Source organism: Sebastes fasciatus, chromosome 19 (genome assembly GCF_043250625.1).
Source record: "Sebastes fasciatus isolate fSebFas1 chromosome 19, fSebFas1.pri, whole genome shotgun sequence".
Taxonomy (NCBI): domain Eukaryota; kingdom Metazoa; phylum Chordata; class Actinopteri; order Perciformes; family Sebastidae; genus Sebastes; species Sebastes fasciatus.
Genome location: NC_133813.1, coordinates 14,281,452 through 14,294,919, shown reverse-complemented (window position 1 = coordinate 14,294,919; position 13,468 = coordinate 14,281,452). Strand labels below are relative to the sequence as shown.

General features: G+C 41.7%; 1 protein-coding gene across 1 annotated transcript in view; it reads left to right on the top strand.

Annotated features, from left to right (window-relative positions):
* Positions 1-13,468, top strand: part of itga1 (integrin, alpha 1) — a 56,959-nt gene that overhangs the window by 18,822 nt on the left and 24,669 nt on the right. The window contains exons 2-5 of the mRNA XM_074618802.1: positions 3,877-3,997; positions 8,394-8,503; positions 10,987-11,075; positions 13,170-13,284. Of these exons, the coding sequence (XP_074474903.1) occupies positions 3,877-3,997; positions 8,394-8,503; positions 10,987-11,075; positions 13,170-13,284 (435 nt within the window). The remainder of the gene's footprint in view (positions 1-3,876; positions 3,998-8,393; positions 8,504-10,986; positions 11,076-13,169; positions 13,285-13,468) is intronic.

Here is a 13,468-nt window from a genome sequence, read left to right as displayed (position 1 = left end):
TCATTAACGTTAGTTGTCAAATCTTGCAAGAGTGTGTGTTGCTGAGACAGAGAAAAGTCTCGAACAAAGTCATGACGCACTGACAGTTTGGGAGTCCCGTAGAGAGTTTTCCTCAGAGGAAACTTATTGTTGTCTATAATATTGTTATCATTATTTTAATTGTTGTGAAAACCGGGACAATTTGGTAGTGACTGTTGAAAACCGGGACACTTGAGTGTTTTACAGATATTTGTCTGGACTCGGGACACCTAGCTTGAAACCGGGACAATCCTGGACTAACCGGGAAATTAGCACTAAACACAAAGTACAGCTGAGGCTGATGGGGATGTCATTAGTTTGCAAGCATTTATTTATAGTTTAGATTTTTGACTCATGATGGCGACAGAAGAAAAGTCAGTCAAAGTTCTCACAATTCATCCTGAGTGCAACATGAATGTCTGTAAGAAGATTTCCAATCCATTAAATAGTTGTTGAGTTATTTCAGTTTGGACCAAAGTGGTGCCGTGCCGCTAGCATGGCTAAAACAACTCCTCCTCCTTCTGCTCTGCTCACCATGTGTAATAGAGCACAATATTAACCCTCCAGACAGTGATGGACAGCTTTATATGCCAATACCTCAGAGGCTTTTCCATCCACAAAGGGAGAAGCCCACTTATTGGTTTTCCAGGGCAGATGTTAGCCCAGCTTACGAAAATAGCCAGTTATGTAACTCACTGGTTTTGTTTTGAGCCGAGCAGAGCCGGGAGACACCAAAAACAGCAAAATGAGATTGGTATACACACAAAAGACAAAAGACAGCTGACAGAGGACGTTCCTGTGTGATTTACAACTCAGACCAGCGTGACTCTGAATCGTACTTGAGTTCAGTCTCAGTCTGTGATAAATGATAAAGGCCTGGTTGGCCTGAAGCCATCTTAAATCAGCTAAATTAGTAGTGTGTGTGAGCGTGTGTGTGTGTGTGTGTGTGTGTGTGTGTGTGTGTGTGTGTGTGTGTGTGTGTGTGTGTGTGTGTGTTTGTACGTGCGTGCACCTGAGGATTTGAGGGCATGTCTATAATCAGGTTAATAGGAACAGGAAATGGAGCTTCTCTGAGAGATGGAGAGGGGCAACAGAGGAAGTAGAGAAATGAGCGAGGGAGGAACCGGGGGGATAATATTTCTTGGCTTGGATTCCAGTGTATGACTCTGCAGCTCTGGTTCTCTCTCTCTCTCTTTATGTCTCTGTCTATCTCTCTTTACCAGAGGGGAATTTAAAAAGCCAAATCTTGTATGAAATCTATGGGATCATCATCTAAACATGACTGGACGGACGATGACTGGCAGCAGTGTGTTTTTATAAGTCCTCTGTTTATAAAGCAGTGAGAGGGGCTGGTAACACATCTGATTGCACGTACAGTAATTCATGCATCTAAGCCTCCTTGAGTTATGGCTTACATACATGCACTGAGCCTTATTTGTGTTGCTTTCCCTGCCTGTCTTCGACCAAACATGTCCTGTTAACATGAGAGAAGAGACGACACCACATGGTGTGAGGCTGATGAGAATGATGTTTGTTATGCAGGTATTTGTGTTGGACAAATTCATATTTCGACTTGATGATGACTCTAGACAACTCTGTCTCCTACAAAATTAAGTTCCCAAACAACTAAACTGCATTCTCAATTATGTTTCGAGGGAAACTCCCGGATAAAGGTCACTGTTTTGAACAGTTTTAAACATGTGGTTAACGTAATAAATTGAAACAGATCTAAAAAACGCAACAATAATACATAATTAGGTTTAGGCAACAAAACTACTGGGTTAGATTTAGTATAAAAAAAAAAAAAAAAAATAAACATCATGGTTTGGCTTAAAATGACTACGACATTGAAACACTTTTAATTTTAGACGGGACACGAACAGCGGCCTCCTGGGGGAAAGTCCTGTGTTTGTTTGACCCACCCACCCGTTAGTGGATTTTCTCACTTGTTATATTCGTTATTATACCACATAACTTTTATTAACGGTCACTCAATATACTATGTCACCTGCTCTGTCATTACAAATGGATTTGTGATACGTCAAAGACAAACCGCGACAAAATATGTTTCCCTCCAAATGTAAGTGAGAATGCAGTTTAGTTGTAATGGAACATCATTTTCATGAAGTTACACGATTGGTCAGCCGAGTGTTGGAGTTTCCTCACTGGCCGTTGCTCTTTCATAATGAAAAAGGCAGGGAACAGTCCTTTATACAAATGAGCCCGTCCAGCGCGACGTGTCCGTCTCATGAAACTTGGACCAAGCTGTCAATATAAGTGATCTATTTCTAAAATAAAACGAGATTCAGCAGTGACATAGCCTATTTCTCCATTAAAATGTTTTCAAAAGTAGCTTTTGGTGGATTTTTTGGAGTAATACTCCAAACGGACAAACCAACAATCCAACCAACAAAACAACGCCCATGAAAACATAAACTCCTTCCTAAGCCTTCGGCCTTGGCGGAGGTAATAACAGAAGTTTACGTTGCTTCCTGTTTGAAACATCAAGCAGAAAACCAGGGACCAATCAGGTGCATTCGCCAATAGGGTACGTCACCGCTTGGACGGCCAGTGTGTTGGTCTCGCCGGACCTATTTGACATGTACCGCTGGATTCAACATTATAGACATGACTACTGGCTATTTGTATAACAATTTAGCCACAAATTCACAGACTGACCGTACAAGGTCCCGACATATAATCGGTTTTGACCGAGTCTTGTTAGGAGTCAGTGCTGCTCTAGATGAAAACGAAAGGATCACCAAAGTTATTACAATTCATCCTCTGGGTGCCATGAATGTGTGCATCAAATTTCATAACAATGAAGTTGTTGAGATGTTTCACTCAAATCCACAAATGCCAGCCTCCTGGTGGCGCTAGACAGAGGAACAGTCAGGGGGTCACCAAAGTCGTTTCATCAGATTCATCCTCTGGGGAACATGAATGTCTGCAAAAAGAAATCATAGCAATCCATCCAATATGTGTTGAAACATTTCAGACTGGATCAACTGACTCACTGAACAACCAGCATCCTTGAACTGCAGCACTACTTTGGCTTAAAAATCTATAATTACTTTGGTGGAACAATCCAGACTCCATGGTAGCTCTCTCTATTGCCTTTGGGTCAGACACATAAGCTACAAAGCATCATCATCATCAAACAAATAGCTGCTTTTTATTCGTGCCTCCATGTATGTGGTCAGTGTCTGCTCGTTCTTTTTTTAATCCCGCCGTTCTTCTACTCCTCTGCACTCCCTCACAAGTCCGGTAATTGAATAAATTAAACTGGAGGAATTCCCTGGCACAGTAGCTATAAAGAGTGTCATTGTAGAGCAGGCACAATGAGATATGGATGGATTTATATAGAGCCTCTGTGATATATACTCAGCTCAGTGACAGACGGACGAAGACTGGGCAGAGTGCAGAGAAGAAGCCATTGTCCTGCAGGTCAGACCAAAGTACTTCACATTGATGTCTGAAATTCCTCCAGTGTCCTCCAAAATGACTGTATGTGTGTGTGATATGGTTCACACAGTTCATCCCTCATATCGGTATACCATCGCTATAATTTTCATTAGAATGATATAAATATTGTGTCTAAATTACAGAAATGTCAATTATTTATGAAGTTATTCTATAACTAGATCTGTTTATTTTCAATTTCCGGGTTGCATCTTGAATTTTTTATAAATATTTATTGAGAATGTTTGTTTGAATTGGATTATTTATTTATCAGTTGGATCATTTCATCTCTCCAGAGAGCAGTACAGTAGCTAATGCAGTTCTCGATCGAACCTTATTCTATTCAGTAAACAACATTCATTCTGTATTAACGTTCCTTTCCCTTCGTCCCTGCAGTGCTGCTGCCGTGTGTGCTGTCCTTCAACGTGGACCAGAAGAATGGCATGTCATTCAGCGGTCCAGTGGAGGACATGTTCGGCTACACTATCCAGCAGTTTGAGAACAGCGAGGGGAAATGGTGAGCGTCATTTACATTCATCATCTGTCACCACTACAGCATTTCCTCCTCGTGTCACAGATGCTAGTTGAAACCCAATCCCATTTCAGACGTGCACCATGTGATGGCGATTTAACATGGTCTTGTAACATTTCTATTAAACTTTCAACATGGCACAAGTCTGAATTGAATGCGGTCAGAATAAGCACAATCTTAAATATGCACAGGGCAAAATAAATGCTCATCTTATTCACATTGTTAAGAGCACTATAATAACTTTATCACTCAGTTATCATCTCTTATGTATTTGTATTTTCAATTCGCAATCATGCAAACTTTTATGGGTGTTCTAGCTTTGACATTAAAGACTTAAGGCTGATGTTTGGAGTCACAAAGTGCATTTCCACCCACCAGTTTATGATGTGTATTTTCAATTTGCAAAACTGAGTGAAAATGCTGGAAATTCAAAAAAGTTGTGGAAAAGTTGTATCAATAAAAGCCAGCTGCGGCAAAGTGCAATGGAGACAGACTCAGCCACTGAATCATGACATGAATGTATGTGTGGCCATCACGTTTTACACAATTTGACCATAGACAGTGACGTATCCCATTGGTTTGTGGACTACGGTTTTGAACCCTCGAGTTCGGCATTTTGGCCGTTGCCATCTTGTTTTTTTGCAACCCACACCAGAGGGTGAAGCCAAACGCTGACATTTTTAGGCGACCAAAAATGTTACAATTAATTTTCATGAACTGAAAACACACTGTGAAAGGGTTACAGTTCTAAGACAAAAACGCAGACAACTTCCAGACCGGACGACGCCGTAGTAGTGACCTGTCAATCACAAGGTAGCCACGCCCTAAAGCATCCCCTGCTTTATGGTCTATTTGACTCTAAATGGGACCATAATTTACTAAATGAACATCATGCTGTATTGAAGAAGACTTGAAACTAGCGATTGAGACCATAAAATCATGTTTACAATGTTAACTGAGGTAATAAATCAAGTGAGAAGTAGGCTCATTTTCTCATTGACTTCTATACAATCAGATTTCTTTCTGCAACCAGAGGAGTCACCCCCTGCTGGCTGTTAGAAAGAATACAAGTTTAAGGCACTTCAGCGTTGGCTTCACTTGCTCCCTCTTAGTTTAATGGCACCTAACTGAGGAATTAGCGCCACCAACTGTTTATCTCGATACACCAAACTCCTATTTGCATTATAGTTTATGGAAATTCACATTCATTTGTATTTTCTTTTGATGATTTTCTTGAAATTCTGTTTCAAAGTTGCACAACATTTGGATGTAAATTTGACTGCAGTGTGCAGATGAAGGTGTCTAACAAGCAGTATTTTGTGTTTGTTCATAAACCGGTATCTCTGCTCTGGTGGTCCTCATAATTATTTATCAGGAAATCCCCTCAGTATTGTTTTGGAAACGCCTGGCCTAAAAGGTTCCCACTTAACAACATTTTATTATGCCAAGTTCAGTTTAATTCAAATCCTCACCATTAACAAAAGCAAAAAAAAAAACTTTATTTACCGGTAAAACTAAATGAAGGAGAGCGCAGCAGCTGCTGCTGTAATGAGGCTCCTTGCCTTTACTAGTTTAGCTGTTAACCGTAAACTGCCCACCACAGTATCCACACACCGAGCCTGTAAATACACTGAAACCAAGCATCCGTGGCTCCTTGCTAAAACTGTCTGGGAGCACATTTTTAAAACCCTTGTTAAATGCTATTAGAGTGTGGTTAATGGCTCTGTGTCTCTACATCTCTCCTTCAGTTACTCCAGTCTTTATCTCTCCAACCTGTTGCAACACCACTGCTGATTCTCTCCCACATGGCCGTACCTGGTACTGTTCTGCAGTAACCATCTTATCAAGCTCATATGAGATCAGTTACAATAATTCACTCAGCGCTAATCAGCGGAGCCAGCTGTTGACTGAACGTCCACACTGTTCCCTGAAAACACATTAGCTCTGTTGCATCTCCAGATAGCGCTATTTTGTTTCAGTTCAGAGCAAAGTATTAGAGGTCCGACTGATAAGGGCCTGATTGAAGAAGTTGAACCTGAGAAACAACATGGGCAAAGCAGTTTGAGGATCTGAGGATTGAACAATAACAGATGAAAGAAAGAAAGTAAGGAAATGACGGAGAAGGTTTGAAGGAAATGAGGAGGAGGGGCAATAAAATTAGAGATGTTATGTAGCCCTCAGGACGTCCATGTGGGAGAGTATCACGGAGGAAAGAGATGGCGGTTATGAGATGATGTAACGCAAGTTGCCACAACTGATTAGTCACAGATGTCTCCTCCAGACCCCCACCCTTTAGCTCTTCAGTGCACCTCAGCGGCGTTGAAAGGTGGATCAACTGCACAGAGAAAATGTGTTACATGTGGCAGAGACACTTCAGAGAGACGTCCTTCCACTGTAGTTTCTAGTACAACAACTTTTGTCACAAGACTGCTGGCATAGAGATCAGAAAATTGCCATGTAGTTGTTGAGTCAACTAACTACACTGCCCAAAATAGACACAGAGACATATTCTAGTATAAAACATAAGATAAGATAAGATTTCTTGAAACTACTTTCACTTTCTGACCTTAAAGAAATAGTTTGACCTTTTTTGGAAATACGCTCATTTTGCTTTCTTGGGGAGAGTTAGATGAGAAGATTGATAGCACTCTCATATCTGTCTGTTAAATATAAAGCTACAGTCAGAAGATGGTTAGCTTAGCTTAGCATAAAGACTGGAAGCAGGTGGCCACAGCTAGCCTCCATATTTAACGGACAGATATGAGCATAGTATTGATTGAGGTGTCGTTCCCAAAATTTTGAAACTAGTGAAAATTAAGATCCAGTCGCTCGCTCGCTCCGGTCGGTTGGTCGCTCGGTCAGTCTGTCCAGTCCATCACTCCATTGATCTGGTCAGGCGGTCACTCTGTCCATTCGGTTGCTCTGTCCAGTCGGTTGCTTGCTCAAGCCAGTCGCTCGCTCGCTTGATCTAGTCGGTAGGACAGTCGCTCTGTCCAGTCGGTCGCTCGCTCAGTGCAGTTGGGTGCTCACTCGGTCTAGTCAATTGCTTGCTCTCTCGATTCAGTTGGTAGCTTGCTCTCTCCAGTCGCTCAGTCCAGTCGCTCGCTCGATCCAGTCGCTCGCTTGTTCTGTCAGTCGGTCGGCCGTTTGCTCGATCCAGATGGTCGTTCGCTCGATCCGGTCGGCCGTTCCCAAAATCTTGAAACTAGTGAAAATTAAGAACTTAAGAAACAAGTCTAGGTATTTGTTCACAAACCAAAGTATTGGACAAATTAGATTTTGACCTGATGGTGGTGCTAGATGTAAAGTCAGGAGAATCACCAAAGTCCTTAGGATTCATCCTCTGTGGATCATGAACGTCTGCACAAAACTCCATGGCAATCCATCCCATATTTGTTGAGATACTGAATACCGATACCGAAATATCTATTCCTAGAGCCACACTGCTTGTATGGCTAAAAATCAAGAGCAGTTACCTTGAAAGAAGTTTAATAATCTGATGCAAATGGTGCCTGACAAGGTTATTAGCGTGGATAAGAGAAGGAAGATTTAAATAAGATAGTAGGACTTTCTTGAGCAGGAAAGACAATAAACTGACACAGCTGAGAAACGATCTCTAGTCATTGATTTAAACATCATTTACAGATGAATTAAAAGAACAAGCAGCTCGGTTTCATCCTGTTGAGTGTTTATCATAAATAAGTCAATGATGTTGTGCTGTTTCTCACAGACAGCTGACTGTGGACCGGGCAGAGGGTGTTGTTGTTGTTCAACTTTAAAAGACCAGGGCCCATTAGAGTTCAGGAATGTTAATAAGCCTGAGTGTTTAGAGGAAGGCAGATGACCGTCTCTTTTTAAGTTACTGACGGAGCGACACGATATGTTATGAGTACTCACACATGAACATGGGTGATAGACAGGCATGCAGTTGTGTATACTGAACATACATGTCAGGTACAGGCCAGATACACACACACACACTGTACAATGTATGATAACACTGTACCGATCAGCAAACATCTGCAACATATCATGCACGTAATGAGGTGGTAATTGGGTGTTTTTTGTTGGGTAGTTTCGGTGTTATTTCAGTTTCCTACCATAGTTTGAGGGTGATGATATAATAATATGACAGCCACAGATCCATAAGACAATTATAATAAACTATAACAGCTTTATCAGCCAATCTGAACCAGCTGTTTATGTTTTATTTAACCATGTCAGTATAATTAAGGCAAATCTAATGTCACCTCCTCCAATCTGACAGCGCTTAATTTCTGCAATAACATTTGAATTGTGCTTATTAAACTGTGATGACTGGTTTGTGGTTGTTGGCAGGATTTCTAACCACCCAATCCCAACTTTTTTTTTATTTATTCAGGATTCTGATTGGATCGCCGCTGTCGGGCCAGCCATCCAAACGGACAGGAGACGTCTACAAGTGTCCTGTGGGCAAGGGGGACAACACGTGTGTCAAACTGGACCTACCTAGTAAGAATATTGTGTGTGTGTGCTGAAACAATTAGTCAATTGATGGGTTAAACGTACTCTAGCTCCAGCTTCTCAAATGTGAGGTTTTGCTGCTTTGGGTTTTGGACTGTTGGTCGGACAAAACAAAACATTTGAGGACGTTACCTCAGGCCTTAACCGAGAAAATAATCTGGAGATTTTGTGGCTATATTGTGTGTAATGTTCTACTGTGTGTTTACATCTACTGCATATCTGACTGGGTCTCTTGGGGAGGAAGTGAGGCCCATCAGAACAGTCAGGAAGACAATAAATAAACAAGGTTTTAATGTTTCAGCCTTCCAATTATATCTTAATTAAACAGACAAACACAACTTAGCTCCCAGTCAGCCGTCTCTATTAGCTGTGTGTCGACACTGGAGGACTGAGAGCTAGTGTGTACAGTAGATCTGCACTCCAACTCTCAGCTCAGAAATTAAGACTTTTCCACACAGCTGTTCACACCTTAGAGTTATCAAGTAATAGGAGTTACAGTTCTCCTGCTGTTGGTAAATTATACGCCTCTCAGTGCTGATGATTTACAGTCAGGGTTGGAAATGATACTGCTCCACTCATCAGAGGAGAGTACTGTATTTGTTTTTATCTTGGATGAGGCAAAAACCTAAATCTCGCAAGTTTAGTCTGGAAAACATCCACTGGGAATCGATAGAGCCTGGCAGCCGGAGCCAGACAACTCAGCAAACAACTGGGAGTGGTTTACATTACGACGACAACAGCAACAGTTCTGTTTTTTGATTTAAAGTGAAACCGACTTAGTTTTTACCTTGGACAAGGAAAGGGCTTGTCAGTCACATGTAAATCTGATCCCTGCAGAGTCATTTCAGTCTATGCCCGCTGACGACACCCCGGTCTGTCTCTGTAGGTTTGCATTATTGCAGCGCAGGAGAGAGAGATGCCAAACCATAATGAGCAAAGTTTAAATTTGCGTGGCTTTTATGTTGTAATTCTTAATCACGGTTCTGTCCGACCTATAAAAACTGAAAGGTGGTTATGACAGGACAATTATATGTGATGAAATGCTGGCAAGAAGCTCCCAACATTCACAGTACAGCAGTATGTTTACATTTTGTTTGGAAAATTGAATCCAAATGATAAACAATAAACATAAACTGTTGGCTGCACACAATTGCAAAATTTAGGCGGCAATCTTTCAGTTTGAAGAACTACTCAGCGGTGGTTGATGTCTCAATATACTGATGTTATAATTGTGAAAATTCATGCATGTATAGTGTGCATGGAACTGAAATGAAATACATTTATAACGTATTGATGCATGAAAAGACTTAGAATAGATGTATAAAGTAGCAAATACTCAAGTAAGGAAATACTCAAGTAAAGTATAAGTACCCTCAAAATTGTACTTAAGTACAGTACTTGAGTAATTGTGTTTAGTCACTTTCCACCACTGGCAATTCATAGCCACCACCTAGTAAATCACTGGTTATACTGGTGATATATTGATTCTCAAGAGGTGATTCCAGACTAAGTGGGATTGTGTGATAAGTCTGATTTGTTCTGATAGCTATCTGGGGTTCACAGTTCACTGAGGACAAGGCGTGTATTCTCCTCTGCACATCCACAAAGCTGCTTTCAGTCCCACGTGGACGCATCATGAGGTGCAAGATCTCAGTCCATGTCACTCATTTTTATCAGAGAGTAAAGAAATAAGGAAAGGCTACTCTATAAAACCAGCTTGTTTGCACATGAAGGTTTACTGTGTGTGCATGAGAGATGATTTGATGACGTCAAATAAAACATTTGTTAGAGTAATAAAAAGAGCTTTTAATTACGTGTTCTCTTCTTCAGTATTTTGTAGCACAAAGACAGGAAATAGAGGACGGATATAAGAAGAATGTAGGAATCTGTTTTCACACAGAGATGAAGAATAGGGATTAAGTAATTAAAGCCCATTACGCCACACTACTTACTACTAACAGTTGTGTTGCATGAGAGAGAAAGAGCACATGTCTGGCTGCTAATGAGAATCAGAAATGGTAAAATACCAAAATACCCTCATGGGGATTGGTACAGAGCTCGATTCAGAATTGAAATGGCATGTGAGTGAGTTTGTGGGAATATGTGGAAAGCAAAGCAGATCCAAAGCATTTACTCATGCTAATTTTAGCCACATGTTGTGATTTCTTAATGGTTTGAATCCTCTATTTCTTCTTCACTGTAACTTGTCAACAAAACATTTTGTTTTGTGCTCTGCATCCTGTATTAATTGCCAAAAGCTACACACACCGAGGTAAAGTAATGAAACATGCTATATTTAACCTCATGTCTGTGGTTAATACATCTTCTTGGGGTGGACGGAAGTAAGGAAGGAGGGTGAGGGGCTCTCTTCCTGTGGGAAAATACAGAAGAGGAATTTGTCCAGCTGTTCTTCCTCTGTTCTGCTCTCTGTTTGTCTCACTCTGTTTATTCATCCATATTTTTTTCCTCAGAAAACACAACAGTTCCCAACTTACATGAAGTCAAGGAGAACATGACCATGGGAACCACGCTGGTGACCAATCCCAACGGAGGATTTCTGGTAAGGGGGATGATGCTCTTTATAGTATATGAAAGTGCTCTATAGTTTCCATACCGAACACAGAAGGAGGACTGAACTTTGCATATTTTCTGCAAGAAACTGGGCGGCGAGAATATGTTCACTGGACCTTTGGTCTCTATGGAAACAGTGGGCTTGACCCTCCCATGTGTCTCAGTGAGGCTTCATGTCCTGGGAATGTAACACTGTGTATCAGCTGTATAAATGTATGTGAGAGTATGTAGGAGGTGGCGACACCCAATCCATTTTATGGTTATGAGAATAGCAGGGTGTGAAAATGATAGAAACAGTGGACTAGTGGTCAATAAATGTATATTTATGCAACTTATTTGGTCCAAGCAAATATAATGTTGGACTGTAAGGGTAGATTCTGCTGCACCAACACGTTCTCATCCCAACTCGTCACATACCGTCGCTTTGTCAAGCCCCTTGGCATCTCTTTATTTTTGGTATCAAAACCAATATATTTAAGTTTAAGAAAGAACTACATGGTTGGGCTTAAAACTACTACGTTTGTACAGTGAAAATGACACTGAATGTTGTGAACACATGACAGGAACGACCAGCTGGTTGTAATGTGAAAGTGAAACTTAACTCACGGGACACAAACAGCGGTCTCCTGGATGAAAGCCTTGTGTTTGTTGGTCCCATCCACCTCCTCTCCCTCCCGCCCGGTGTGTCTTTTCGCTCTTTAAACTACGTCACCACACTCCCAGTGCCCTTTCTTAGGGCGTTTACTGTTGCCGCGGATGGGTTTACATTATGGTTAAATGAACGCCTGGCGCGTCTCATACCGGCACTAAAGGTTGCCTTGTGAGGCGGTACCGAGCGCCAACGGTCGTGACAAAGCCTCGGTATTTGACGCCCTGGGAATGAGAACAGGCTGGCTGCACAGCTGCAAGTATAACTGAAGGTCTAACCCTTTAACCCTCTTATAACACTTAAAGTGAGTGTTAACTAGGGCTGTCCTGAATACCATTTTTTGGGCTTAGAAGCTTTGATGAGAAATATTCAGGTATTCGAACCTTCGCAGCGCAGCGCGGTGCAGTGCAGTGCAGCAGGCTGACATGCTCTTCTGTCTGTCTCCATCGCCCCCCGTTTCAGTGCTGCTGCCACACCACTGTACACACACACCTCTACACACAACAAACAGCGATATCCGTCTGAGAATAACTAATAATAATTCATGTTGAATATAAATAAAACTTATTTCATGGGCTATTTTGGGATTTCTACCTCATTATTACATACAAAACAAAACAAAAAAAACCCGAAGCATTCGAATACTGATTTGGAGGTCGATTACCATGGCAACGGTCGAAGCTTTGAAGCGTTGGGGTCAGCCCTAGTGTTAACGTAACTCCTGCCTGTGTTTATATGCTGTAATTCAACACTCATCAGAGTTCATCCAGAACATTTGACAATTTGAACACATCAAAAGTCAGACTAAATCAAAAGCTGACATGTAAATTCAGAACTTGTTTTATATTTTATTTTGAAGGCTGGATGCATCACATAATGTATTGGAGCTCTGAAAAAAGTTGAAACCAGCTCAACTTGTAGCGCGTCGGTTTGTAGATTCATGTCACCGACTTCCACTGAAATGGACTTGTAAAATGTTTGCGGTGTCGCTCGTAGTGTGAACACAGCTTGAGTCTTGTTCTTGTACGACTCCAGTATCCCTCCCAGTGTGAGGAAAGCCCCAGGGTTGTGGAGCATGCAGGGAAATCTCAGGAAATGAGGCTGAAAGATGAATAGATGTTATTCAGTTTTCCAGTTATTGTTCCTAATTTTAAAGCCCTACTTCCCTGCAGGCTCAATTTCTCAGTTTCCCTGCTCTCTCTTTTTCTCTCTGGAGAAGTAGAGTCTGAAGGCATCTATGGTGGTTTTTAATAGTCTCTGTGTAATCCTCAGTTTGAGTCGTTCTTTCCTCTTGGTTTCTGTCCTCGGTAGCCCTGAACCTCCTCTCACCCATGACCTCATACTGGTGGAAAGCTAACCAGTCACAGCTTCTAAGTTTTACTTTCTCAAGCAACTCAGTTTGTTTGTACGTGTGTGTGTGTCCTGTCTCCACAGGCCTGTGGTCCTCAGTATGGCTACATGTGCGGGCAGCAGCAGTACATCTCCGGAGTTTGTGCGAATGTCAGCGATTCCTTCCAGATCCTCAACTCCGTGGCACCGGCCGTGCAAGGTACGCACCCCGACAGAATAAGACACAGCACGTGACGGCACAAATTGCCTGTCGGGGATAAGAGATAATAATCTGCTCCTCATAGTAGTACCACCCAAGACACTGACATCAAACTCACCCTCCCTCAGCGAAGAGCGAGATTAGAGCATTCTTCTTAATGTAAACTTGTCTGCGACCCCCATCC